Source organism: Malus sylvestris, chromosome 7 (genome assembly GCF_916048215.2).
Source record: "Malus sylvestris chromosome 7, drMalSylv7.2, whole genome shotgun sequence".
Lineage (NCBI taxonomy): Eukaryota > Viridiplantae > Streptophyta > Magnoliopsida > Rosales > Rosaceae > Malus > Malus sylvestris.
In genome coordinates, this window is record NC_062266.1 from 6510001 (window position 1) to 6536079 (window position 26079).

The 26079-nt window shown below is 39.9% G+C and overlaps 3 protein-coding genes across 14 annotated transcripts in view; 1 reads left to right on the plus strand and 2 right to left on the minus strand.

The window, feature by feature from the left end:
- The window catches only part of LOC126630359 (receptor-like protein 53), a 33928-nt gene extending 32348 nt beyond the window's left edge, over positions 1 to 1580 (minus strand). Inside the window, exon 1 of one of the 6 annotated variants that reach the window (XM_050300467.1) lies at positions 163 to 1580. In XM_050300467.1, the coding sequence (XP_050156424.1) occupies positions 163 to 1471 (1309 nt within the window). In that variant the 5' untranslated portion in view covers positions 1472 to 1580. The other 5 variants (XM_050300466.1, XM_050300465.1, XM_050300471.1 and 2 more) reach the window with 5 other exon arrangements.
- The window catches only part of LOC126630358 (receptor like protein 22-like), a 126042-nt gene that overhangs the window by 1905 nt on the left and 98058 nt on the right, over positions 1 to 26079 (minus strand). The gene's annotated exons all lie outside the window — the stretch shown is intronic.
- Positions 3238 to 25069, plus strand: LOC126630367 (uncharacterized). Of its 7 annotated transcripts, none has more exons than XM_050300481.1 (2): positions 3238 to 3583; positions 24931 to 25069. In XM_050300481.1, the coding sequence occupies exons 1-2, from the start codon at positions 3348 to 3350 to the stop codon at positions 25052 to 25054; spliced, it is 360 nt and encodes a 119-aa protein (XP_050156438.1). In that variant the 5' UTR covers positions 3238 to 3347; the 3' UTR covers positions 25055 to 25069. The 7 variants fall into 7 exon arrangements, with proteins under 7 accessions (XP_050156438.1, XP_050156439.1, XP_050156441.1 ...); XM_050300482.1 differs by having other exon boundaries at positions 3239 to 3583; positions 24949 to 25069; XM_050300484.1 differs by lacking the exon at positions 24931 to 25069 and adding an exon at positions 7837 to 7909 and having other exon boundaries at positions 3243 to 3583.

The following is a 26079-nucleotide window of genomic DNA, read 5'->3' on the forward strand; positions in this document are numbered from 1 at the left end:
CGAATAAGGAATTAGGAATTGGACCGGTTAACTGATTCGAAGACAGAGAAAGTTTGGAGAGGTGGGTGAGATTTATTAGAGAAGGAATTTGACCGGTTAACTGATTCGAAGACAGCGAAAGTTTTGTGAGGTGGGTTAGATTTCCTAAAGAAGGAATTTGACCAGTTAACTGATTCGAAGACAGCGAAAGTTTTGTGAGGTGGGTGAGATTTCCTAGAGAATGAATTGGACCGGTTAACTTATTTGAAAATAGAGAAAGTTTTGTGAGGTGGGTGAGATTTTCTAGAGAATGAATTGGACCGGTTAACTTATTCGAAGACAGAGAAAGTTTCGTGAGGTGGGTGAGATTTCCTAGAGAAGGAATTGGACCAGTTAACTGATTCGAAAACAGAGAAAGTTTCGTGAGGTGGGTGAGATTTTCTAGAGAAGGAATTGTACCAGTTAATTGATTTGAAGACAGAGAAAGTATTGTGAGGTGGATGAGATTTCCTAGAGAAGGAATTGGACCAGTTAACTGATTTGAAGATAGAAATAGTTTTGTGAGGTGGGTAAGATTTCCTAGAAAAGGAATTGGACCTGTTAACTGATTCGAAGACATAGAAAGTTTTGTGAGGTGGATGAGATTTCGTAGAGAAGGAATTTGACCGGTTAACTGATTCGAAGATAGAGAAAGTTTCGTGAGGTGGGTGAGATTTCTTAGAGAAGGAATTGGACCGGTTAACTGATTTGAAGACAAAGAAAGTTTTGTGAGGTGAGTGAGATTTTCTAGAGAAGGAATTGGACCGGTTAACTGATTTGAAGACAGAGAAAGTACTGTGAGGTGGATGAGATTTCCCAGAGAAGGAATTGGACTAGTTAACTGATTCGAAGATAGAAATAGTTTTGTGAGGTGGGTGAGATTTCCTAGAGAAGGAATTGGACCGGTTAAATGATTCATAGACAGATCAAGGGACGACAATTTGGTCAACTGTGAAATTTGGGATGGGATTTGACCAGAAAATAAAGAATCAGAGAGATTAAGATAGATGAGCCTTGGCAAATTCCTAATGCTAGTAGGAATTTGAGAGGAGCTGAAGTTGTTATCAGCAAGGTTCAGCACTTGAAGCTGAACAAGCCGGAAAAGGCTGCTGTTGGAGTTGATAGAGCCCAGGAGACAGCTGCTACTAAGATCAAGGCCAATCACATGACCCGTCCTCTCGTCACACACAATGCCATCCCATGCACAGCAGTTGCCATTTTGTCCCTCAGCTAGTTTCCATTGCAAAATCTTTGGATAAGCGTCATCAGAATACAAGGCAGATCTGTTAATGATGAAGCTTTCCTTGAATTGCAGCAAGGCAGACCTCTCCTCGTCACGACAAGATTGCTGCAATGAGGAAACTGATGAGCTAACAACCATGAGATGAAACAACACAACTTTTGAAAGTATATAACACATATTGGACACAAACAAGCACCGGCGGGATCCCATTGTGTTTTGTTCTGCACTCTTTGATATTAGCAATTTAGCATGGGAGTGAGGTTGTGAGAGAGGTTTTTTATAGACTGGTGGTAGGGGTTCCGCACCTTAGTGTGTAAAACTTTTCTAACATGAAATGTGTATCACGATTAGTAGGGTCATTGTTTTTCCACTATCTACTACGTTGAGAAAAAAAGTTTGTACACAAGATGTAAATAAATAATTCACTTGAAAGTTTAAGTGGTATTGGCGCACATGCTTTTAAGTTCAAGTGGTAATTACGCAAAATTCCCTAAATAAAATTGATAGATATTTTTTATAAACCACCCATTAAACTTTGAGTTTTGACCCTCTTCCCCTTTTTCTAGCGGCTCGTCTCTTCTTCGAATGGGACTCTTGTCCGTGTGAATTAACCATACGATAACTCCGTAATAGGGGTTGACAATTGACTTGACTTGGGGAGGAGGAGCCGTTTGGCTGCTTCTTTGCTCCTCTGTGTTCAACTTCAGAATGCTTGCGTTCACTTCTATATATGGAAGCACTTTAGTTAGTCATCTTCATCCATTAGCTAACATGTAATTGAAGAAAGTTGAAGTTCCACTATAAAACCAATTGGTAATAAGGGGAGTAGCCCAACCTCTTATAAGCTTATGCAAGGTCCTTCCTCCCAATAATGTGGAAAATCATTCTCAACATGTCTCCTCACGTATGACGAATTTCAAGCCTAATGCGTAGACAACAGAACCGGGTGACGTGAAGCGCGTGTGGCCGTTTGACTTCACATGTGGAATAACCTGCTCTGATACCATGAAGAAAGTTGAAGTTCCACTATAAAACCAATTGCCAATATAGGGAGTAACCTCCTCCCATCAATGTGAGACTCATTCTCAATAGTAATTACTACAAAATGAAGACATCGTTTTCTTTAAACATAGCTGCACCATCTTTCAAACATAGTTGCTGCTTTTGACATATAGTTAAGCATAGCTGCTGTGCAGCATCCTTAGATTCCTTCCATAACTGTTGCCTCACGAGAATTTTCACACGGAGGAGGGACCAACGAGTTCTTGTTGCTTCTGCTTTCTGTTTCCTTTTGAATTTCAGAAAAGCCTTTTCCATGGGATTAGAATCCCACTCCAATGCTTTTTCTTTTTCTTTTAAATTCAATGAACTATTTTGAAATCCCATACAAATGCATCTTTTTGGGATGGAATCCACAAATGCATTTTTTGGGATGGATGAGTTTCACCTTTTTGGGATGGAATCCCATACAAATGCATCTTTTTCTTTCACCAAGAGTTATAATGCTTTAACCACCTTGGCAGCGCATCTGTGAAATTTGGTCCCGGAATTTCGTTATTTAATTACGTATCTAATATTTTTAATTTTGTATTTCGTATTTATGTTATTTTAATTTTAATTTCCGTTAAATTTAGATTTTGAATCGTATAGTTACAAGGTATGAATTTTCGTAATTAATCTTTTAAAATCTGTATACGTTTCGAGGTCACAATTAATATTTTTGAATAGAGCTCGATTCCACGAGTGCATAGCCAAAAGGCGTTTGCGAATCGGAGATATAACGAAAAGTTACGTTGAAGTCAAATATAAATAGTAATTTAGGAATTTCTATAAATGGGATTGGAAATGACCAATCAGAGAGGGGATGGTCCTATTTATTAGGGAAAAGAACCAATGAGAAGGGGAAGAGTAGCCCAGTTGGCGGATCCGACATTATCCACGTGCAACCCAGTCTCTAACCCGGTTCTTGCACCAAATTTCCAACCCTATTTCAGTGAACCAAGATGGCCCACTACCAACAAACGGCTTAGCGGCTTACCATCTTGCAACTCCACATCAACTCAAGTCGATTTGGCCCTGGTTCACAATGAACAGAGTCATTGGGCTTCCACGAGCGCACGGCGATGATCTCACCGTTGCCATGACTTTCGTCGTCATCCACCACCATCATCTAACTCATCTCGATGTCAGAAGCAAGACTCAAGCAAGGATCGAAGCATTGGAGGTCAGGGGACGTCAAATCGAAGATCACACATTTCTAGGGTTTCTGATGAACTATGTTGGAATTCAGGTGTTTCCCAGCCGAATTGGACCTCGTCCCAGGTATGAAATTCAACCTTGTGACTTATTGTACCAGCCTGTGCAATTTGGGGATGATCAGAGATAGTCGGAAACTCAGGTTTTCGTTCACCGAAACCACTAAGCATGACAACACGTGGGGGACTTTGGTGTATTGGATTTTTGGACAGCCAGACGTCCTCAATGTCTTGGGTTTGGTTCTAAGTCCGTTTGTTGAATATTATACGATGGTTCGATTATTTTGATGTAAGGGAAATCGTACCGCCATTCAAATTTTGTTGTTGATGTCGATCTGACCCTTGAATTGCTATGAAATTTAAATATGTTATCGTGTGTAGTATATGAGGACCATAGAGACTTTGATGGTCTTGTGTTGTAAAGAAACGAGTCAAAACCTTCATGTCTCCCGTTTTTTAGTTAACGAGAACTATGCCCAAAGTATCATGGAGGAAAAGCAAGTCTTATGGAATGCTTTGTTCTTCTTCCAACAGCTCCTCGATGCTTGGTTTGGTGTTATGTTAAGTGTTTCTAGTGCTGATGAGATGCTTCCCTAGGTGCTAAGTGTTTCCCTGGGCGCTGACGAGTGTTTCCATAGGCGCTGACGAGTGTTTTCCCTTGGCGTTGATGAAGTGTTTTCCTCGACGTTGACGAGTGTTTCCCTAGGTGATGATGGGTGTTTTCTGCCCTGATTCTGGGGGATTTGAGGAGTATTTGTTAAACTAACAAACATAGGAAACAACTGAGTAATCACAATAAGTTATGACTTGCACAAATGATGCATGGTGTGGAAGCTAATAGCTCAATAGTTTGGCATGAGAGAGAGGTTGTTCTTGGCTGTATGGTATCGAAGTAGCTAATCTAGGGTTTCTAATGGTTTGGTGGTCTTACAGGAGTTAAAGAAGATTATTGGAAGGCTGAGGATGAAATGAAGAATTCTCTATAAAGAATTAGTGTTTCCTACACTTTGAGGAAGCTTGCTCTGCATGGTGCATTATTTCCCTTGTTGTTCTTCTTCCATCACGTGGTTCTGTCTTTCTCCCCTTTACAACGTGATGTATTGTATTTATAGAAATATGGATCCTTCTAGGCTTCAGCTGGAGAACTCTTAGTTTCTTCACCTCTTCTAAATCAACTAAGTATTCCTTCATCTTTCCATGGCTGCAGCTACAAGTTTTCTTTTTGGTATAACATTGCAGGGACTAGCAGCCCCGTGAAGCCTATTTGAGCACACTTGTCCAAAGTTTCTCCTTTTCTAGACCAAGTCTCATAACACATTTCATAGACCAAGTCCCACAACATGAGTCCATCTTTAGTAACGATCTTCCCTACTTTCTCTCTTCCTTTTCCTATGTGAGCTTGGAAATAAAGGATTCCTTTCTGCACAATAAAAAGGGTTTGCAACTCTAGATAAGCATGTGATTTGGTTAGCATGGCTTTGGGTTTTGGTTATTTCTTAAGTACTCTAGTTGGTTTGCAAGGGAAAAGGTATGGCTAAAGCTGTTCTCTCTCAAGCCTTCCCACGTGAAGCCAAAATCATGGGCTTGGGCATTTGGTGCTCCCAAGTAGCCAAAAAGTCTTCCATAATTTTGATTCAACGTAGGCCCAATGAACTTCTGTAACCATCCACACCACAAACCACTCGATAAGCCCTGTTAAGTGGCTTGGGCTTATTTAAGTAGGGCATGACTCGTATTCTAATATTAATGAATTAATATACAATACGGCTTAGCATGATAAATATGAAGTCCAATAAACTATTATTTTATTAACGTGGCATGATCGTAAATTTGCTTACTCTTCATTTTGTATTTATGCATGGATCTAAGCTTGGCTTGTGACGCTTCCACAACGATTGGGTTTTGAGACATGCTTGGACTTGTAGGTGACATTTTTGGGCCCCAACATTAGCCCCTTAGAATATTTGGGCTATGAAAGAATTGAATTAGGCCATGAAAGAATTGAATTAGGCTAAATAGTCAAACCCTGGCCCAAAACTCCAAAGCATATTCTGCTCGGTAGGACTCTTTTGTTGCGTGCAAACTGACGATAGCATGATGATCTCTTTCATAGTTTCCTGTGCTTAGCTTATTATCCTAGTGAAACTTTGGGTATCCCTGTTGATTGATATGTAGCAGTTTATGTTCTTCTTTTCTTAAGGCAGATCCCCGTTCTTTCCCAACTTCCTCTTGTTGGTTTCCTTAGGGAAATTAGGCTTGTGCTTCCTGCAGTGGAGTTTGTATAGGTATAATGACTAGCTCGGCATGATTGTAGTTAGCTTGACATGATTAATTCTTCATGTGTTTATTAGCTTGCTTTTGACAAGGCCATCCGTAAGGCATGCTTCATGTTCCCTTCAATGGTTGTTTAAGTGCTTATGGACATGGCAGGAAATGAGAATTATAGGATGGATGCATGGAAGTTCCCTCGATACCATCTTTGTAGGCATGGCACTCTAGCAAAAGTCAGTAGAACTTTCACGCTATAACAATTTCCTCCCTTCTGTGCTTGGTTGTCATAAAATCCTTGGCATGTCAAGCTTTGGCTATAGTAAAGCAAGTTTGGGTCATAACGATCAAGTTTGCTCATGCAAAAAGTTTACATTGTTATTGTAAATATTTGCTTGGACTATCTTAGGAAAGCATAATTTTGAATTTTGAATATGATTTCTGGTGAAAATGGCAGGTAGAAAGGGTAGTCACATAAAGTAATTGGTGGAAATGGTTGTTTTAGATATGAAGGCATGAGGCTGCTTAGCATGTAAAATGAGTGGAATCAGTTGGATAGGGAAACAACTAAATATAGGCAGGGAAATGACAATTATAGTAAACAATCGACATATGAGTTCACTACATCACGTACCAAGTGGGCATGGTAAGCATTGAAACCATGAAATAAAAATGTGTGATCATCTATAGAGCGTACAATGCAAGTCTTAATTATTCAACGATAATTAGACATGATAAGTATGCGTGGAGAATGAATTTACGCAGGCTTCTGCACTTTCTTGACAAAACAAACTAATACACTCTGTTGATGCACAAAATCAGTGAGGACTTTGGTACAACAGAAAGTGTCAAGTTTGTGATATTCGCTAGATTGCTCCGGTCACTAGTGTGGATAAGTATGTAAATGGATAGAGACATGGAAGCAAACACAAGATGTACGTGGTTCACCCAGATTGGCTACGTCCACGGAGTAGAGGAGTTCTCATTAATTGTGAAGGGTTTACACAAGTACATAGGTTCAAGCTTTCCTTTTGTGAGTACTAGTGAATGATTTAGTACAAATGACATTAGGAAACATTGTGGGAGAATGATCTCATTTTATAGAAGAGAGTTTCTAGCTTTGTTCTGACATTGACATGTGTCGTGTTGTGATTGGCTTCTGATGTTGACACGTGTCGCGCTATGATTGGCTTCTGATGTCGACACGTGCCGTACTATGATTGACCTCCTAGTTAGAGGGAAACTCTTCTAGGTCTTTGACGGTATAACGTTGACCGGTGCTCAGTAGTTTCGGAATTGATCAAGTATGGTACAAAGAGTGCTCCCCTAAGTTCCTGAGTGAGGGAAGCTCCTCGGTTGGTGACTTGCAAGATCTAAGCCGCTGAGTAATCACGAAACTTCTAAGTACCGAAGTGTGGTATCGTCTTCACTTGCCTTATCTGTCTCATAGGTAGATGTGGCATCTTTTTTGGAAGTACTTTTCCTCATCCAGGGGTGGTATCTTTACCCGGTGGAGATGCGCAAGGTAATGTATCAATTTGACTTGAAGCTTACTTGTAGTTTCAGGCTTGGTCAAACGCGATACAAACTATGTAGTAGGAGTCCCCCAAGTCGCCGAGCTAGGAGATCCGCCGAAAGAGGTGACATACAAGGTAAGTAATCAGAGCTCCCAGCAATCAGTCCCAAGTCAGAAGTTTGATTTTGAGTTCCGGCTGATTGTTCTCATTCTCCCTATCTTGCAAGCAACAGGAATGATAAAGAGAAGAAAAAGGAGAAGAGCTGATATGAGATACTTTTGCTTTTGAAGAAGTAACTTTCCACAAGCTTATTCTTGAACTGAGCTGGAAGGTTTTCTGGTTTCCTCCAGAGTATAAGGTCGACTCAAGAATTTGAGGGTTAAAATAAGTCCATCAAATCAAAAGTGTGTTCGACCTTGATGATATAAGATACTTTTGCTGTTGACAAAGTAATAGATGAATCGGCATGTGTTTTGTTGCGCTTGTCTCTACATGCTTCCTTGTATCCTTCTCACTTGCCCTCTTTGTTCCTCAGGCAGATGTGGTATCTTTTCTGGAAGCATAAGATGTTGAAGATGAGTACTCGAGAGTAATGCTAGGTAAGTAATCAGGCAAGGAGTTACAGGTAGTCAATTCCTGACTGGAAGCTTGATTCTAAGTGTTGACTGATTGCTCTTTTTCTCCGTGTCTTGCAGGTAAGAACAAGGCCAAAGGAAAAGACAGGGAAAAAACATGATATGGGATACTTTTACTTTTAACCCTGATGATATGAGATACTCTGGTTCTGGTGTGGCTTGTTTGCAGAGGTATTATCGGGGGAAAATAAGCTGAGTATTTCGAGAGACTCTGCTGAGAGTGCCCTCTTGGATGTGAAGAAAAGTTGAGCATTTTTTTTATTTGTAGCTTTGCCTGGCTGTGAAGGATAAAGGTCGACATATATAGGAATTGTCCCAACATTGAGTAGTAACGTTGTTCATTTACCCTTCTCAGTTATAGCAATGTGGGAGCTGTAAGATTCATGTGTTTTAACTTTGTCAGAGCACTTTGAAAAAGTGGTATGTGGTATCTGGAAAGCTGATGTTGCGTGTGAAGATTGCAGATAAGCTTTATCCAAGGAAATCTGGTTCTCGAAGTTCAGAGAGCGGTGCCTCTTCTGTTTTCGAACAAGCAATCCTGTCGGGGACCTGGCTCTCGAGATTTGGAGAACAGTGCCTCTTCGATTTTTGAGAAAGCAATCCTGTTGGGAGTCTAGCTTTCGAGATTCGGAGAGCGGTGCCTCTTCGATTTTTGAGAAAGCAATCCTATTGTGAGTCTGGCTCTTGAGAGTCGGATAGCGGTGCCTCTTCGATTTTTGAGAAACAATCCTTGTAGGAGTTTGGCTCTCGAGATTCGGGAAGTGGTGCCTCTTGGATTTTTGAGCAGGTAATCCTGTTGGGAGTGTTTTCTCGATATGAGTAAAGGTTGGGTATTTTTGCCAATCTGCCTTGCCATAGAGCACGGAGGTTGACACACACAAGGACTTTCCAGTTATCAAGCAATGGTGTTGTTCCTTTACCCTTGTGGGTAATGGTAGGGTAGCTGGACCTTCAAAATTTATGTGTCTAAACTTTGTCAGAGATCTTTGACAAAGTTATATGTGGTACCCGAGGAGTTGATGTTGTGTGTGAAGATTGTCGACATATTTTACTTAGGAAAATCTGCTTCTCAAAATCTAGAAAGTGGTGCATCTTCGATTTTTGAACCAACGTCCCTGTTGCCTTTTCTTTTATAGGGGCATCAATTGTATGCAAGAAGTACGTTCAGAGAGTTATTGCTTGCAGGAATTTTCCCCTTATTTTTGTACTTCCGAGATTTATTGCACCTCATTTCTCCTTCATCCTTTTTGAGAATGTTTGGCCCATCCGACCGTCGTTTTGACTTGAACTTTGGTGAAGAGGCAACCATGCCTTCTTAAGACAACATATGGCGCCTATCATTCTTATCCCTTACTGGTCCTCTTACCGTTGGGGACTCTGTGATGAAGAATGATATAACCGCTGCGGTGGTGGCCAGGAACCTTCTCACTCCCAAAGATAACAGACTACTTTCCAAACAGTCTGATGAGTTGGCTGTTAAGGATTCTCAGGCTCTCAGTGTTTAGTGTGCAGGTTCTGTGTCTAATATGGCCCAACGCCTATTTGCTCGAACCCGCCAAGTTGAATCATTGGCGGCTGAAGTGATAAGTCTCAAACAGGAGATCAGATGGCTCAAGCATGAGAATAAACAGTTGCACAGGCTCGCACATGACTTTGCTACAAACATGAAGATGAAGCTCGACCAGCTGCAGGAATCTGATGGTCAGATTTTACTTGATCATCAGAGGTTTGTGGGTTTGTTCCAAAGGCATTTATTGCCTTTGTCTTATGGGGTTGTACCGCATAATGAAACTCCAAATGATCAACCTTCGGTGCCTCATCCTTCTAGGGTTCTGTCCAGTATTGAGGCTCCGAATAATCACCCTCCGGTGCCTCCTCTTTCTGGGGCTCTGCCGATTGCTGAGACTTCTCCTGAGCAACATTTGTGAAGGCTCCTTTTTGTTTGTTTATTTTGATTCATGTATATGTACATATTTGTAACTTATCGGAGATATCAATAAAGAAGCTTTGCTTCATTTCAACGTATTGTGTTAAATACACCAAAGCCTTCTTCACTAAGTTCTTTGAATTTTTTCTTTTGTTGAAGCTTGTATGTTGAAGCTTTATGAGTGAAGCATGTATGTTGAGGTAGTGCTCCTTTAATTTCTCAAGTGAGGAAAACTTCTCAGTTGGAGACTTAAAAAATCCAAGTCACTGAGTGGTCGTGAGACTTCCGAGTATCAAGGTGCAGTAGCATATGGTAGGAGTCCCCCAAGCCTCTGGTCGAGGGGGTTGACGAATGAGGCATTTCCTTTCTAAGTGGTAGCCTAAAACTCCTCCTTCATATATATTTGTTATGAAAGTTGTTAGACCTAAATAAGAGGAGGCCTAGGCAATTTATTTTTTTTTTCTAATTTTATTTTTTATTTTTTTTTTTGAATTTTTGAATTTTTGAATTTCTGAAAAATATATATATATTTAAGCTTTGTGGGTGAAGCTTTGGTGTTAAAGCTTTGTAGGTGAAGCTTTGAGGTTGAAGCTTTGTTGGGTACCATGAATTGATTTTACTTCACACTATCTTGATCAAGATAGTGTGAAGCTTTTGTAGGTGAAGCTTTTGTGGGTGAAGCTTTTGTGGTGGGTGAAGCTTTTGTTGGTGAAGCTTTTGTGGGTGAAGCTTTTGTGGTGGTTGAAGCTTTTTTGGGTGAAAGTTTTGTTGGTGAAGCTTTTGTAGGTGAAGCTTTTGTGGTGGGTGAAGCTTTTGTTGGTGAAACTTTTATGGGTGAAGCTTTTGTGGGTAAAGCTTTTGTAGGTAAAGCTTTTGTAGGTAAAGCTTTTGTGGTGGGTTAAGCTTTTGTGGGTGAAGCTTTTGTAAGTGAAGCTATTGTGGGTGAAGCTTTGGAGTTGAAACTTTGTAGGTTGATAGGAGCATATTTATGCGACTTAGTGAGCTTGTTCTTGTGCATTTACGTTGTGTTTTCTTAGTTAAGTTAGTCTTTTAAGCCACTTTCATGTGTTTTCAGGTTTTAAGGGCAAAGTATGCAAAGAAGTGTATTTTTGGAGCCTTTTGGAGCAAAATTGAGCTTGGAATGAATGGCACGTGTTTGGAGCAAAAAGAATGGACGAAATTGAAGAGTTGAAAATGTGAGGAGTCCTAATTGAAGAAGGATTCCTAATCAACGAATGACTCCTAATTGAAGAAGGATTCCTAGTCAAAGAAAGAGTCCTAATTGAATATGGATTCTTAGAAGAATGAGGATTCCTACTCAAACAAGGTTTCCTACTTGAAGTAGGAAAGTTAAGCCTAAAGTTTCCTATTTTGAGTTAATCTTTCCTAAACCTAAATGGCCTTAAGTTCCAGCAACTTTGAAGGTTCCTAAGCATTGAAAGACAAAAAACAAAGGTTCTAGAACACCTAGGACCCTTTGCCGCACCTATCCCCTTCTAGAAACCCTTTTCATTGCCTTGCAAGGCTTTCTAGAAGCCATATCCATATCTGCCGCACCTCCTATACCTTTTCCCTTTTGGATTTTGATTGTTTGGGCCCTAATCCTTATTTTTTGCTAAGTCCAAGTCCTAACCTGATTTCCCTAGGGTTTTATGTGCCTATATATACTCATATTTCATTCCTTGCCGCACCACCACCTCCCATATTCACAATTCACGCCAGAAATCATTCTCCCATCTTTGCCGCAACCATCCTTCACCATTCTCCATAGTTTCTGACCTAAAACACCTCTTGCCGCACCTCCCATCCACCCTAAACACTATCCTAGCCTTAACCCCATCCTTCTACACCATTCACAATCCCCACAACCTGAACCTTGTGACGCAACAAAGAGGAAGGAAGGAAGTTTGTAGACGTACTTGCTGTTCAGTGTGGATCGCTGGAGTGTCTAGGTGTTTTCTTTCTTTTGTTTTCAATGTCTAAATTTGTTTATCTTTTCTTTGTGAGTATGAGGAACTAAACCCCTTTTAGCTAGGGGGAATTCGAAACCATGTTCATGCTTGCAATATGATTTGATTACTTTCAGTTGTGATTCATAAGTTGTGAATTCAATTTACTTATCCGTTTGAATTAAAACTGATTTGTGTGTGTTGGTTGAGAGTGCACGCTTAATTTTCATACATAAATCTGATGCTAGGATATAAGGGAGTTTCACCTAATCGTTATGAACTTATATTCACAAATAGTGAAGGTTGTTAATCACAATCGCGTTAAGTAAATTCTTGGCATAAGTTTCATGCAATTCATAGTTACAAGTGTTTCGTCAATGCTTATGATTTTCATAGAACTTAATGATTCTTGCTTGTATCTCTATTATGCAATTCATGTAGGGAACTTGTGGGGAATGCTTTGGGTTGTTGTATGCAATCATCCAATTCAATAAAATTAGGAAAATCTGAGGGTTAATTAGTGCAATTCACGGTTAATCTGGGGCGTTGGGAATTCATGGTTTATTGAAAAGCAACTGAAAATCGTTTTGTTTGTAAGTGTGTCATGTGTGGAGAAGAACCTCCTAGCTAGCCTATCATCCATAGTTTTACCTAAATTTGTGCAAATTTCATTAGTTCTTTAATTTACTTGTTTTGTTTTCAAATTCGTCAAAACCAAACCCCCTTTTACTTTAGAGTGTCTAATTAGTTAGAATATGTTTTAGATTGTGTTTTTAAGTGTCTTGAGTCAAAGGAAAACCAAAATTCGTCCAAAATTGTGTTTAGAGTCCAAATCTGCCCAGTTTGTGTTTTTAGGCAGATTTGAGCGTGTTTAGCTTGTTTTGAGTCTTTTGAGTTGTTTTAGTGTTTTGTAGTTTAGTTTTGTATTCTTTGAGTCTAGCTTAGTGTTTTAAAAAGAGGGTTTAATTTGTGTGCTTATATATTTTGCATCATAGGTGAAGCTTTTGTGTTGAAGCTTTTGTAGGTGAAGCTTTGGAGTTGAAGCTTTTGTTGGGTACCATGAATTGATTTTGCTTCACACTATCTTGATTAAGATAGTGTGAAGCTTTTGAGAATTCGTAGTTGTCCTTCATTGATGAAGCTTTTGTTGGTGAAGCTTTGTTGGGTACCATGAATTGATTTTGCTTCACACTATCTTGATCAAGATAGTGTGAAGCTTTTGAGAATTTGTAGTTGTCCTCCATTGATGAAGCTTTGTTGAATTTCCCTTTTTTTTTTTTTTTTTAGGAAACTAGAAATTTGAAAATGTGGGAGAGATAACATATACAAATTTTGCTTCCACACTGTTGAGCAAGAGATTGTGATGCAAGCCACACCTTGTAGTAGTCGAAGGTTTGGATGAACCATATAAATTGAATTTGCTTCGAACAGTCTTGATCAAGAGTGTGTGAAGCTTTCTGCAAGTTGTAGTTGCCCATCATTGATGAAGCTTTTGTTGGCACTATAAATTGGTTTTGCTTCACACTGTCTTGATCAAGAGTGTGTGAAGCTTTTGAGAATTGTGGTTGAACTCCTTTGATGAAGCTCTTGTTGGCACCATAAATTGGTTTTGTTTCACACTGTCTTAATCAAGAGTGTGTGAAGCTTTTGAGAATTGTGGTCACCCTCCATTGATGAAGCTCTTGTTGGCACCATAAATTGGTTTTGCTTCACACTGTCTTGATCAAGAGTGTGTGAAGCTTTTGAGAATTGTGGTTCCCCTCCATTGATGAAGCTCTTGTTGGCACCATAAATTGGTTTTCCTTCACACTGTCTTGATCAAGAGTGTGTAAAGCTTTTGAGAATTGTGGTTGAACTCCTTTGATGAAACTCTTGTTGGCACCCTAAATTGGTTTTGCTTAACACTGTCTTGATCAAGAGTGTGTGAAGCTTTTGAGAATTATGGTTGCCCTCTATTGATGAAGCTCTTGTTGGCACCATAAATTGGTTTTGCTTCACACTGTCTTGATCAAGAGTGTGTGAAGTTTTTGAGAATTGTGGTTGAACTCCTTTGATGAAGCTCTTATTGGCACCATAAATTGGTTTTGCTTCATACTGTCTTGATCAAGAGTGTGTGAAGCTTTCTACGAGTTGTAGTGTTTGCATTGTTACAAATGAGACATGTCTGAAGCAGATGCAAGAGGGCTGAATAGCTTGATCTTCGTATGCCATGCACTGAAGTTGTTGTTGGCTTGCAATAAGACTTTGTTGGTGACTATAACTCTTGTTGGGCATAAGTGCTCCCCTAGTTGAGTTGTCAAGCTTGAGGGTTTTTGATTATTTGTGAATGCTAGGAGTTCACATGTACAAGTTGTACCACTCGTCTTCTGGTAGGTGGAATGAATGGTGAGTTGCTTTCATCACTTGGTTGGTGGTACAAAGGTGAGTTCCTTCATCACCTTTCATCATATTTCATCACCTGGTTGGTGGCACGAAGATGAGTTCCTTCTTCACTTGGTTGGTGGCATGAATGGCAAGTTGCCAAATGATATTAGAGTACGGGTTGTACATTTCATCACCTGGTTGGTGGCATGAAGATGAGTTTCTTCTTCACCTGGTTGGTGGCATGAGTGCCAAGTTGCCAAATGATATTAGAGTACGGGTTGTACATTTCATCACCTGGTTGGTGGCATGAAGATGAGTTCCTTCTTTACATTTCATCACTTGGTTAGTGAGAATAAGGGCAAGGCGTCGAGGCATATTGTAGCAAGTGTCGAATGACACAAAGTATGTTGAACCCTTTCGAAGCACAGTTGGCTTATGTATGAATGTGTTAGAATACATGATTGAACGAATATACTGTGAAGCTGTTCGTTTATTTGTATAGTCTTGTTGACATATACTTAGACTTTGTTTCATGTTGGAAACATTCATTTTGAAGCTTTGAACCCGAGTGTTTCATTGCTAGGAATGTAAGAGGATTAGGACTGATTAGTCTAAATCACCTTGTTATTGAATGCATGCCAAATAGTCTTCGTTACATAGAATGCCGAACGGCTGAAGCTTAACACTTGTACAATGTGAGTTTATTTGTAATAGTACTTCAAGTATCATCGTTCTATGGATGGCCAATGGTCTTGCCATCGGAGCTTCTAAGCTTGCAGGAGCCAGGGCGACTGATGCCAACAACTTCAAACGGTCCATCCCAGTTTGGACTAAGTGTTCCTTCACTCAGGATTCTGTCATAGAGTAATATTTTCTTCAATACCCAGTCCCCTACTTTGAAAGAACGAGGTTTGACCCTTGAGTCATAGTAGTTGGAGATGCGCTGCTTGTAGGCGACATTCCTTAAGTGAGCCTGGTTTTTGTGTTCCTCGACTAGATCTAAGTTGAGGGTAAGTTGTTTGTCATTTTCACTTTGCACGTAGTTCTGGACTCGGAACGTTGCTTGCTCAAGCTTAACTGGGACAACTGCCTCTGTACCAAAGGCAAGTGAGAACGGGGTTTCTTATGTTGACGTCCGATACGAAGTACGGTATAACCAAAGAACTTAGGGTTCTACTTCAGCCCACTTTGTGAAGTTGTCAATTGCAACGATTGCATAGTGGACCTTGCCCTTCTCTGCAGGCATTGGGCCGATCAAATCAAGTCCCCATCGGGCCAAGGGCCAAGGGCTGATCATAGGAGTGAGAGGCTCGAGATGGGAGTGGGGAATAGTTACGTAGCGTTGACACTTTTCACATGAACGGGATATTTTGATGGTATCTTGGTGGAGTGTTGGCCAGTAATATCCTTGGCAAAAAGCCTTGTGTGCTAGGGATCGAGATCCAGCATGATCTTCGCAGACTCCTTCATGTATTTCCCGAAAGATAATTTCCTCATCCGCGGGCGTAAGGCATCTTAGGTATGGTAGGTTAAAACCCCGCTTGTAGAGTTAGTCATTGATGATCAAGTAACGGGTAGCCTTGTATCGAATCTGCTTAGCTTGGACTTTATCATTTGGAAGGGTGCCATAAGCAAGGAATCTATAAATCGGGGTAATCCAACTATCCCCCTGTTGTAAGTTGCACACTTCCGCAGCCATGGTGCTTGGTGCTGCCAACAATTCGACCTGAATTTTTCTCCCAATCTTGTCTTCCACCTCTGAGGCGAGGCAAGCCAAAGCATCTGCATGACTGTTTGCCACTCGAGGAATTTGGGTGATCTGGTAGTGGAAGTGCTTGAGCAACAATTGTGTTTGTGCCAGATATGCTGCCATGGAGCTATCTTTAGCGTCAAAGTTGTTGATGACCTGGTTAACCACCAATTAGGAGTCATTGAAGATATCAATTCGTTTAACCCCAAGGTGTTTAGCTAAACGTAAGCCTGCTATGAGGGCTTCATATTTGGCCCCATTGTTCGACGCCTTGAATTTGAAACGAAGAGCATACTCATTCGATACCTCTTCAGAATGGTGAAAGTTTCAGATAGGTTGGTGATATGTTGGTCAGCATGTTTTCTCTTGACTAGCATATCATCAACGTAAACTTCCATGCTCTTCCCAATCTGTTCTATGAACATCGAATTGACTAGTCTCTGATAAGTCGCCCCTGCATTCTTTAGGCCGAAGAGCATGACTTTATAGCAATATAGTCCCCTGTCAGTAGTGAAGGCTGTGTGTTCTTGGTCATGAGGGTTCATGAGGATTTGGTTGTATCCAGAGTAAGCATCTATGAAGCTCAAGAGTTCACACCCTGCCGTAGAATCTATAAGTTTGTTAATGAGAGAAAGAGGAAAGCTATCATGTGGGCATCATTTGTTTAGGTCGGTGTAGTCGACACACATTCTCCACAAGACCTTTTGGAGCAGGAGACTTTCTTTGGCCCGATTTTTCTTAACAAGGACCACATTTGCCACCCATGTTGGGTAATTGACTTCGCGGACGAAGCCTATGCCTTTGAGTTTTTCAACTTCTACCTTCATTACTTCGTATCGTTCAGCGTCATAAGATCTTCGCTTTTGTCTCATTGGCTTGGTCTTGGGGTCAATACTCAAGCGATGACATATGATATCGAGAGAGATGCCTGACATGTCCTCGTATGACCAAGCGAAGACCTCAGTGTTCTGTTGCAAAAAAGAGATCAATGCCAACCGAATGGGTGGTGACAAAGTGGTGCCAATCTTCACCATGCGATCTGGATAATCTTTTGATATAGAAACCTTCTCCAGCTCTTCAGCGGGTTGTGCTTGCTGGGTGAAAGAGTCATCTCGATGATCGTCAGGTTGACTGTTGCCACCGTGAAGATCCAAGTTGGCTTCGTCCGGGCTGGTCTTTATGACTTGGTCATGTATAGAAAATGTTTCCTTGGGCACAGACAGGTGTTGTTGCTTGACCGAAGTGTTGTAACATGACCGTGCACTAAGCTGATCTTTTCTGATGTAACCATTGCCATAGGGGGTTGGAAATTTCATCAACAACATATGTGTGGATACCATGGCCTCGAGATCATTGATGCCTATGCGTCCAAAGATGACATTGTATGTTGTTGGGCAATCAACTACCAGGAAGTTAGTCGTAATGGTAGCTGTGTAAGGGCCTGTACCAATGGTGAAAGGTAAGTGTATGCTCCCTATAGGTTGCACGATATCACCAGAGAAGCTTATCAGAGGAGAAATCGAGCGATCGAGCAAGTGTTCAGCTACATTAAGTGCCCTGAAAGCTTCAGAAAACATGATATTGATCGAAGCCCCCGTGTTTACCAAGATTCGTCGTACTTCAAAGTTTGCTATGTGAGCCTTCACGATCAGTGGGTCGTTGTGAGGGTAGATGATACCTCTTTCTTCCTCGGGGTAGAAACATATTGGATCCCAGTTAGGCTTTTGACATTTGCCTCCCCTGATGTCTTCCACATGAAACACTTGGTGGCCAGGCCTTAAATCTCGTTCGTTGTTTTTCATGGCCCTATTGGAAGATTCAGATTAGGGTGTGCCGCCACTTATGGAATATATCACATTCACTTGGCGTTGGTTACGGTTATCCCTTGAAGGGTGAAAGAGGAATTGATCAATTTTTCCTTCACGCGCCAAAGCTTCAATATGATCACAAAGGGTGATACACTTCTCGCCGTCATTGACGTTATGCTCGTGGTAGCAGCAAAACGTACCCATGTTCTTCGTCGGCTTATAACCCGACTGCCTCGGCATTGGCTTCGGTATCAGGTATGTTATGCTGGGGTAAATGGCCACGCATGTGGCGTTCAAAGGTGTGTATGTCTCATACCTCGGGGTAGGGCTTATCCTGACAAGTGCTTGGCCCACTGTGTTGACTGCCTGGGGGCAGGTATTATCGTTGCGATACCCTTAGTTATTGCGATAGTGTCCCTTACTCATTTTACTAAAATGAGACTGGTTTTGCCTTGAGATTTATATGTCTGTTGACTTGGCGAAGTATTAAGTAAGGCAGGGGGAGGCACCGTTGCCGTTTGGAAGGTCGAGGTCTTCTTATTTGGTTGGATCTGACTTCCACTCTCTACTTGCTGATAAATGGTGGCTGTGAGAGGTTTCCCTTGATATGTCCTTGCCTCAGCGGAGGTATGGTTGTAAGCTTGTGCCATCACCTCAAAGTAAGTCTTCCAAGTGTTGGCATTGATCATGTACTTGAAGAAACAATCACGTAGGCCTGCCGTGAAGGCTTTGAGGGCAATCTTGTCGTCTACTTCGGCACAACAGGAATACTCATGGCTGAAGTGGCCAGCATACATACGTAATGACTTGTCTGGCTTCTGGCGAATAGTGTACAAGTCATCCGCAGAGTGCAAGCGATCAGTTTGGAAAATGTGTTGAGAAATAAACAGTTTCCTCAATTCCTCAAATAAGTCTACCGTCTTAGGTGGAAGACGGCAATACCAGTTTAGAGCTCCGCCAGAGAGGGTGGAGGGGAAGAGAAGACATCGCTCTTCATCGGTGTACATCTGGTATGCCATAGTGGATTCAAAGAGGTTAAGGTGTTTAATCGGGGTCCTCTTTTCCAGTATAGAGTTACAAGCCAAGCTTCTGCTTTGTTTTTGCTTTGAGGGGGGTGTCGAGGATCCTCCTTGTAAGAGAGCCATGCCTAGGTTGGTTCCAATTAGGTATCTCAACTTGTCATTCGTCCTTCAACTTGTTTACTTTCTTAAGGAGTTGTAGGACAAAAGGGTCCTGAGTGGAGTCATATACCACTGGAGCTTTCTTTCGTAAATCTCTATCTCCTCTTGGAAGTAGGAATGTTTGATCAAGAGCATGTGATTTTTCCCTGGACTCATCGTACTGACTTTTAAGGTATATCTGTCGGAACATCTCTGAGTCCCCTATACCTTCATGTTTCTCTATGACTTGTTGTCCCTTCCCCAAATTGGTAGCCAGCCCGGGACATGGGAGGGGACCGAATCTTTCAGAGACCCTTGGGTCATTGATCTTCGAGCTTACATGGATAGGATTGTCTCGACGTTGCTTTAAGAAGTCTCGATAGTCGTGAAAGATGGTTTTCGATCCTTTCACTCCTTCTGTAAAGAGGTGCCTTCCTCCACTCCTCATGTTTCGGGTCGAAGCAGCTGGGTTGAGAAAAGTCTCATGTTGGTCGCCATTTCAATGAGTAGCTCGCTCCTCAATAGGAATACCCATGTCGAGGGCAAATGACCCTCCGTGTTGGGGGGTACCCAGTTGATGGTTGACTTCCACAGGGGTGATAAGCTCGTGTGTTTTAGTATATCTAGCCTCGTGGAGCATCTCGAAGACCTTCTCATACTGCTCTTGGAGGATCTCATTCTTCATCGCTATCTTGTTGTTCTTAGCCTCTATCTCATCGACTTTAGCCTGAAGAGCAAACTTCTTTTGTTCCTTCTTTCGTTGCTTCGCACCAGGTGCAAGAGAGGTGTCATTCTATGTGTTGTGGCTTCCTTCGCTCCCCATGTTGGAAATGGATGCCTGGTCAAAAGAGAGTGTACGAATGGTGGAAACCAGCTTAACAAAGCTGAAGAGAGTGGGAATAAGTGTCGTTCCCACAGACGGTGCCAAATGTTGATGCACAAAATCAGTGAGGACTTTGGTACAACAGAAAATGTCAAGTTTGTGACCTTTGCTAGATTGCTCCGGTCACTAGTGTGGATAAGTATGTAAATGGATAGAGACAGGAAAGCAAACACAAGATGTACGTTGTTCTCCCAGATTGTCTACGTCCACGGAGTAGAGGAGTTCTCATTAATTGTGAAGGGTTTACACAAGTACATAGGTTTAAGCTCTCCTTTTGTGAGTACTAGTGAATGATTTAGTACAAATGACATTAGGAAACATTGTGGGAGAATGATCTCCTTTTATAGAAGATAATTTCTAGCTTTGTTCTGACATTGACACGTGTCGTGTTGTGATTGGTTTCTGATGTTGACATGTGTCGCGCTATGATTGGCTTCTGATGTCGACACGTGTCACGCTGTGATTGGCCTCCTGGTTAGAGGGAAACACTTCTGGGTCCTTGACGGTATAACGTTGACCGGTGCTCAATAGTTTCGGGATTGGTCAAGTATGGTACAAACACACTCCAAATTAGAACTTAGGTGAATTAATGGCATGGCATGGCATATATAAACTCGATTGTACCTTGTATTAGAAGCATGCTCTATGTGTATAACGAGCAATTCATGCATTAAAGATAGGCATGTGATTGACTTCGTAAGCATATGGTAATGAAATGAAATCAATGGAAGATAAGGTTTAAGGATTTTATTTAGGGAACTTTAACAAAAGCTCAAGGTACGGTTCACTTTAACGAAAAACCACATTTTTACACTAAAAAATCAATCTTGGTACTATTTATTTTACCCTTTATTTTGTCCTTATCGTTAAAATTCAAAGTTTTCAAGCCATTTTCATTAGTTTTCTTTTTTTTTTATCTCTTGGGGTAAACATAGGTGATGCGACTGAGGTCTACCAGTGACAGCGGCCAACATGAATAACTTCCTATCAAGATTATCTTCTGGACAATCGGCTTGTTTTCCTGAGATGGTGGCCATGGGGCCTTTTGCTTTTCTAGTGCTAGGAAGAACATAGATAGCCTTGATGCCTTATTTTCTTTTCTTCACTTTGTTTTAACTTCAAATTTGATGATGAACTTGGCTTAATGATTGAGATTCTTGTTTGTGCAATGATGCAATGATATATTGCATGAGTGATGTGTTCTCTTTAGGCTTTGAAATGCAGTTTAACCCTTTGCTTGTTTTCCTAGGCAAGGCTAGCCGATTCTGTTACCTTGCACCTTGCTCGTGAGTTTCCCTAGGGAAAAGAGGGAATGATATATGCTAGTTTCCCTAGGGAAATACAGTGTGCTAGGAACCACACTATTAGGGACATGTCTATGGTCCGGCCTGGTTAATTCGTGTTGGGGTATCTCTCTCACATTTGTGGTAGTAATCAGATCTGATAATTTGGTAGACTTTCGCTTTCTATTTGCTGCTCCAGGAGCAAGTCAGAGACATGGAAGGACGAGAAAATTCTTCTCCAGTCAAAATTCGATCGAATTTTATAAACTTCAAAATTGTACCTATTCATGGACTTAAATGTTTCAATCATAGTTTGCTTTAGGCAAGATCATTCTTCATGATTAAACAGTCCACAGAACGAGCAAAAATGTCATGGAATCCTCGTTAAGGAGGTATTTCCGTTTGTAATGGTTTGAGCATAAGTCTTCATATGAAGATCATGGTAGAGGCTTATTCAGCTCTTCCATACCATTATTGGTGTCAATAATTTCTTAACTTATTGATAGTCAAGTGGAGTTAGAGGTCTTGTGCCCACATAAAGTAGTTTATGAGAGAAACGTCCAAATTAGCAAAATCAAACTTGTGATGGTTCGTCAATCCACTAAATAAGGGGACAAGATTGTGATTGGTGTTATGGGAAATAAAACCTCTATAAGCATCACAGTTAGAACATTCGGGTTCTAAGACATGGTTTACATGAAAAAATTCAGGTTTCCATGGGTGTATTGTTTTATGAAAACTTCGGGTTTCAAAGACACTAAATTCGAACCCACAGTTTCGAGTTTAGTGTGAACTTCCGAATCATAAAAGGAGGTATTTGTAAGAACCAGGGCCGTCTCTGAGATTTTGGGGGCCGTGTGCGAAATTTATAAAAGCGCATCTCCTTAAGATAAGTCTTAAAAGCGCATCTCCTTAAGATAAATCAAACAAAGTTTAGTACTCACTGATTGCAAGTTTAAAAATGTCATTAATAATAAGTAAAAAGAGCTACAAACATAACGTTCACTAAATAATCAAAAGCAGTTCAATCTTAAACAACCAAACAAGAAAACAAACTTCAAAAACTCTAACTTTAAAGTTTCACTTGAATATGTAACATTATTATATAATAATATTGAAAAAATATCGTCTTTTATTGTGTATTATTAACACTCAAAATATCTTATTGTCCTCTAATTTTTTGTATTTAGAAAGAAAAAAAATTACGCTTATAAGAAGTGTAAGACGAGATTTTAAAGTGCTAACAAAATCAAATTTTGAATATAGAACATTATTTCATAACAAAAGCAATTTTAAATATAGAATATTATTACATATAAATGTTAGGTGACAAAAATTTTGAAGGCCCCTTCAAATTTAGGGCCCTGTGCGACTGCACCTTTCACACCCCCTCAACGCCCCCTCTGGTAAGAACACATAATACAATATACAACTAAATTGCAGTAAATTTGGATTGCTTCAGAAACTCAAGTGTGAGTCGCTTCGGGACTACGAAAGGATGTCAACAGTTCAAAGAAAAGAAAAAAAAAATATTGAATCATTAATTTCCAAAAGTGGACTTTAGGCCAATAATTTTGAATTTTTATTAATGGACTGATGATTACTTTTAATTAATTCAATAGATCGAAACCTTTCGGGTTCGATAATGGAAGCAAAATAATGACATGCAGGTCATATTAGCGTTGGTTGGTTTCTGACCTAGAACACCCCAAAAATATTTGGGTATGGCTAAGAAGCGGGGGTCACCAAAAGGTTGCGTTGGGTAGAAAAAATATCGCAACCCAGCAAAAGTTGCCAGTGCACGGCCCTGCAGGAAGGGTTGCATACCCTTGATCTCTCGGGACGGGGGCTAGAACAGCCAGCAGGCTGTAGAAACAGAGGGCCGAGATAGGCAAAGCGCATCAAGTATCAGGCTTGCTGGCAGGGTGAGACGCAAGGCGGGCTTAGCAAGTAGTAGTCTTGTTAAAGCGGGTCAGGGCATTAGGGTAAGCCCAGCAGCGCAAGGCTGTCCGAATGGGCAGAGCGAGGACGAAGCCCAGCAAGGTTTGTTGGCTTCTGGTGTGGGCTGAAGGTTGTAAGCCCAGCAAACTAGAACCTAGGCCTTCGGCTTGGTTCGTCACACACGCAGCATAGTCGAGAGGGCTGCTGCACCAGGCCTCAGCTCAGCCGCAGAAAAAAAAATTAGGGTTTTTTTTCTTTTCGAATTCTAGGGTTTTAGAGAAAACCCTAAAGTGCTTCTATTTTATTTCGATTTTTTTACTCATAAATTCTACATAGCAAATTTATAATTGCGTTATGCATGAACACATATATACTAACAAATATATGAAATATACAATATATACATATATATATATATATATATATTATATAAAGATAAATATAAATGTACGGGGTTTATGCATCATGAATATTGTTTTCATGCATCATGGTCGTTGAAAATATCAAACTTGCATTTTAGGAGAACCTAATTGGCAAAAAACAGATTGAGCCTTTAAACTTGTAGAAGATCATTCTCGGAAAGCCGGAGTTTCATCTCCATTACGTTGTATCACATTCAACACAGAAAAAAAATTAAATTTTATCACTAACATGTAGATCAATTTAATAAATAATAATTTAATCATAAAAAGAATGATTAAAAAGTAATACTCCCCTGATTGAAGATGGAAAAACTCTCATTAGCACAACATCAAGAGTGTGTTGATAACGTGTTGTAGGCCTATTTGACTGTAGAATTATAGAGAGAGTGAGAGAGAGGGTGCAGCAAACATAGAGATAATTGGGTGAATTATGCGGTGTGATTTCTCACCCTATTGTGTCTTTATTTATAGTAGTATGGAAGATTAATTCCTTACCCCAATAGGATTACAACTTTATTAGGATAATATCTAAAGATAAGATATGGTAGAATCTCATAAGGACATCCCAATATATAATAGGATTTATAAGATCACAGTCCTAAACTGTTAGGACTGCAACATAATTTTGATTTTACTTTTTATTTTTTTAATAAATACTAGTTAAATACTTAGATGAACACACATTATATGATTGTTCCCCATATTTTCATGAAATTATGTATTTTTTCAGTATAAGCAAACACTTATTTATATGATATATAGTAAATTTACTTAATCCACCTAAACCGCCTAAGCCTTGCCTAGCCATCTAGGTGCTAGGCCCCAGTCTGCTGTCTGACTACCGCCTAGCGTCTTTTCAAACCTTGGCTACTCTATCTTTTATTTTATATTAGTTTGTAACATAACTTCATTGATTTTTCGTACGAGTTAAGATTAATTATAAAAATGAAATTTGCTTTGTCTATATATTAAAAAAGAAACTTGTGTGGGCCTTAGCTTACCACTGAACTTAGCTGAGTGGTGCTCCACCATCACTAAGAACTTGGCATATATTAAGTCAAATTAATATAAATTTCTCTTTATTATCTCAAACCCACCTCATCCCTCTCTCCCTCCTCCCATCCCCACTAACCCAACCCATTCATTAAATCAATGATCAATTCATTGCCCAAAGGCTTAATTGGATTAATAGTCCCCACGGTGATAGGGTGGTTATAGTTGGAAGATAGCCCCTATAGTAAAAAATTAGGATTTAAGCTTTTGTAGTGAAATCTGTTAGGATTTATACCCAAAATTGAAAATTCCGTCAACTTTATGTAATTATTAGCACGTGTGCCAAATAAATAATAAATCACAATGATTCTAACTCTTATTCTTAGTAAGTAAACATGTAAATCTTAACTCACAATTACCTTGTGATATTTCAGCTTTTATAAAATTAATTATAAGTTGTTTAATAAAAATATTATAAGTTTAAAACTTATTTTTATTTTAATATCTGTGCTAGAGAATTTGTCTGCTACAGGGAAAGATATCAATGGAAACACATGAAAAAGGAAGGAAATAATCTACTACGAACCTCTCCCAAAGTAAACAAGATCTTGTTTCCTCCTCCTCAGTGTCCTCATTGATATTGGAATGCAAACAAGTAAGTTTACATGCTCCTACTTAAGCAAGTAGTCCATCTTACTAGTATAAATACTTCCTTCATGAACAATACAGCACGCAATACTTTGAACTCTAAGTCGAATTTTTTGGTCCAAAATTATACGAGTTTACTTTGGTCTTTAGCCGGTACCATATTATTGTCTTTTTGCCTTTAAGAATTCCACGGTTAGTTTGTCAATTAAAATCGTAATTTAAAGAAGTGGAAAATTTTGACTACAAAAAATATGAGCCCTGCGCACAAAAAATTATATGTGCCTATAAGGCCTAAGGCACCAATATATGTGCTCTTAGACCAATAGCAACAGTGTAGCAACCAAAATCTTATGGGAACTTAAACGAAAAGCTCCTGGTACTGTTCACTTTAACGAAAAACCACATTTTTACACTAAAAATTCAATCATGGTACTATTCATTTTACCCTTTATTTTGTCCTTATCGTTAAAACTCAAAGTTTTCAAGCCATTTTCATTACTTTTCCTAAATCGTTATATGTGCCCTCTCCAAATGTGCCCTTTGATCATAGGGCACAATACTATGTTTGGTGCTCAATGATGTAAGCACAAATGAAGGGCTTTTTGTGCCTCCATTCTGACAAGTTGCCAGATTACTTTCCCATCCATGTTAACACAATTTTTATTATTGTGTCCAATAGGTTAAATATTAAAAATAAACATAAAATTCAAATATTACAAAATAAAATCAAATAGTAATACCATTGGTAAGAAATATTCAGCTTGGTTTTACATGCACGTCCAAGATACCAATAAAACTATGAGTCGGGCTAAAACGAACAGGAATTCAAAGAATATCTCAAAATAGGCAATTTCCTACAACGTTTAGCAAACAGGAATTCAAAGAACTTAGGAGATTAGTAGTTGGTCTGGACTTTAATTGATAGAACACATAAGTGTAATGGAAAAAAAATGTACACCTCGCATGGGCATGACAATTAACTGTAAGACATAATCAAACCTTAAATCTGAAAGCG

Excerpts from the sequence above, each read along its gene's own strand:
- LOC126630367 (XM_050300481.1), top strand. The coding sequence starts at position 3,348 with ATGAACAGAGTCATTGGGCTTCCACGAGCGCACGGCGATGATCTCACC. Across the intron at positions 3,584-24,930 it reads CGAATTGGACCTCGTCCCAG|AGAATTTGTCTGCTACAGGG; the intron begins GTATGAAATTCA and ends TATCTGTGCTAG.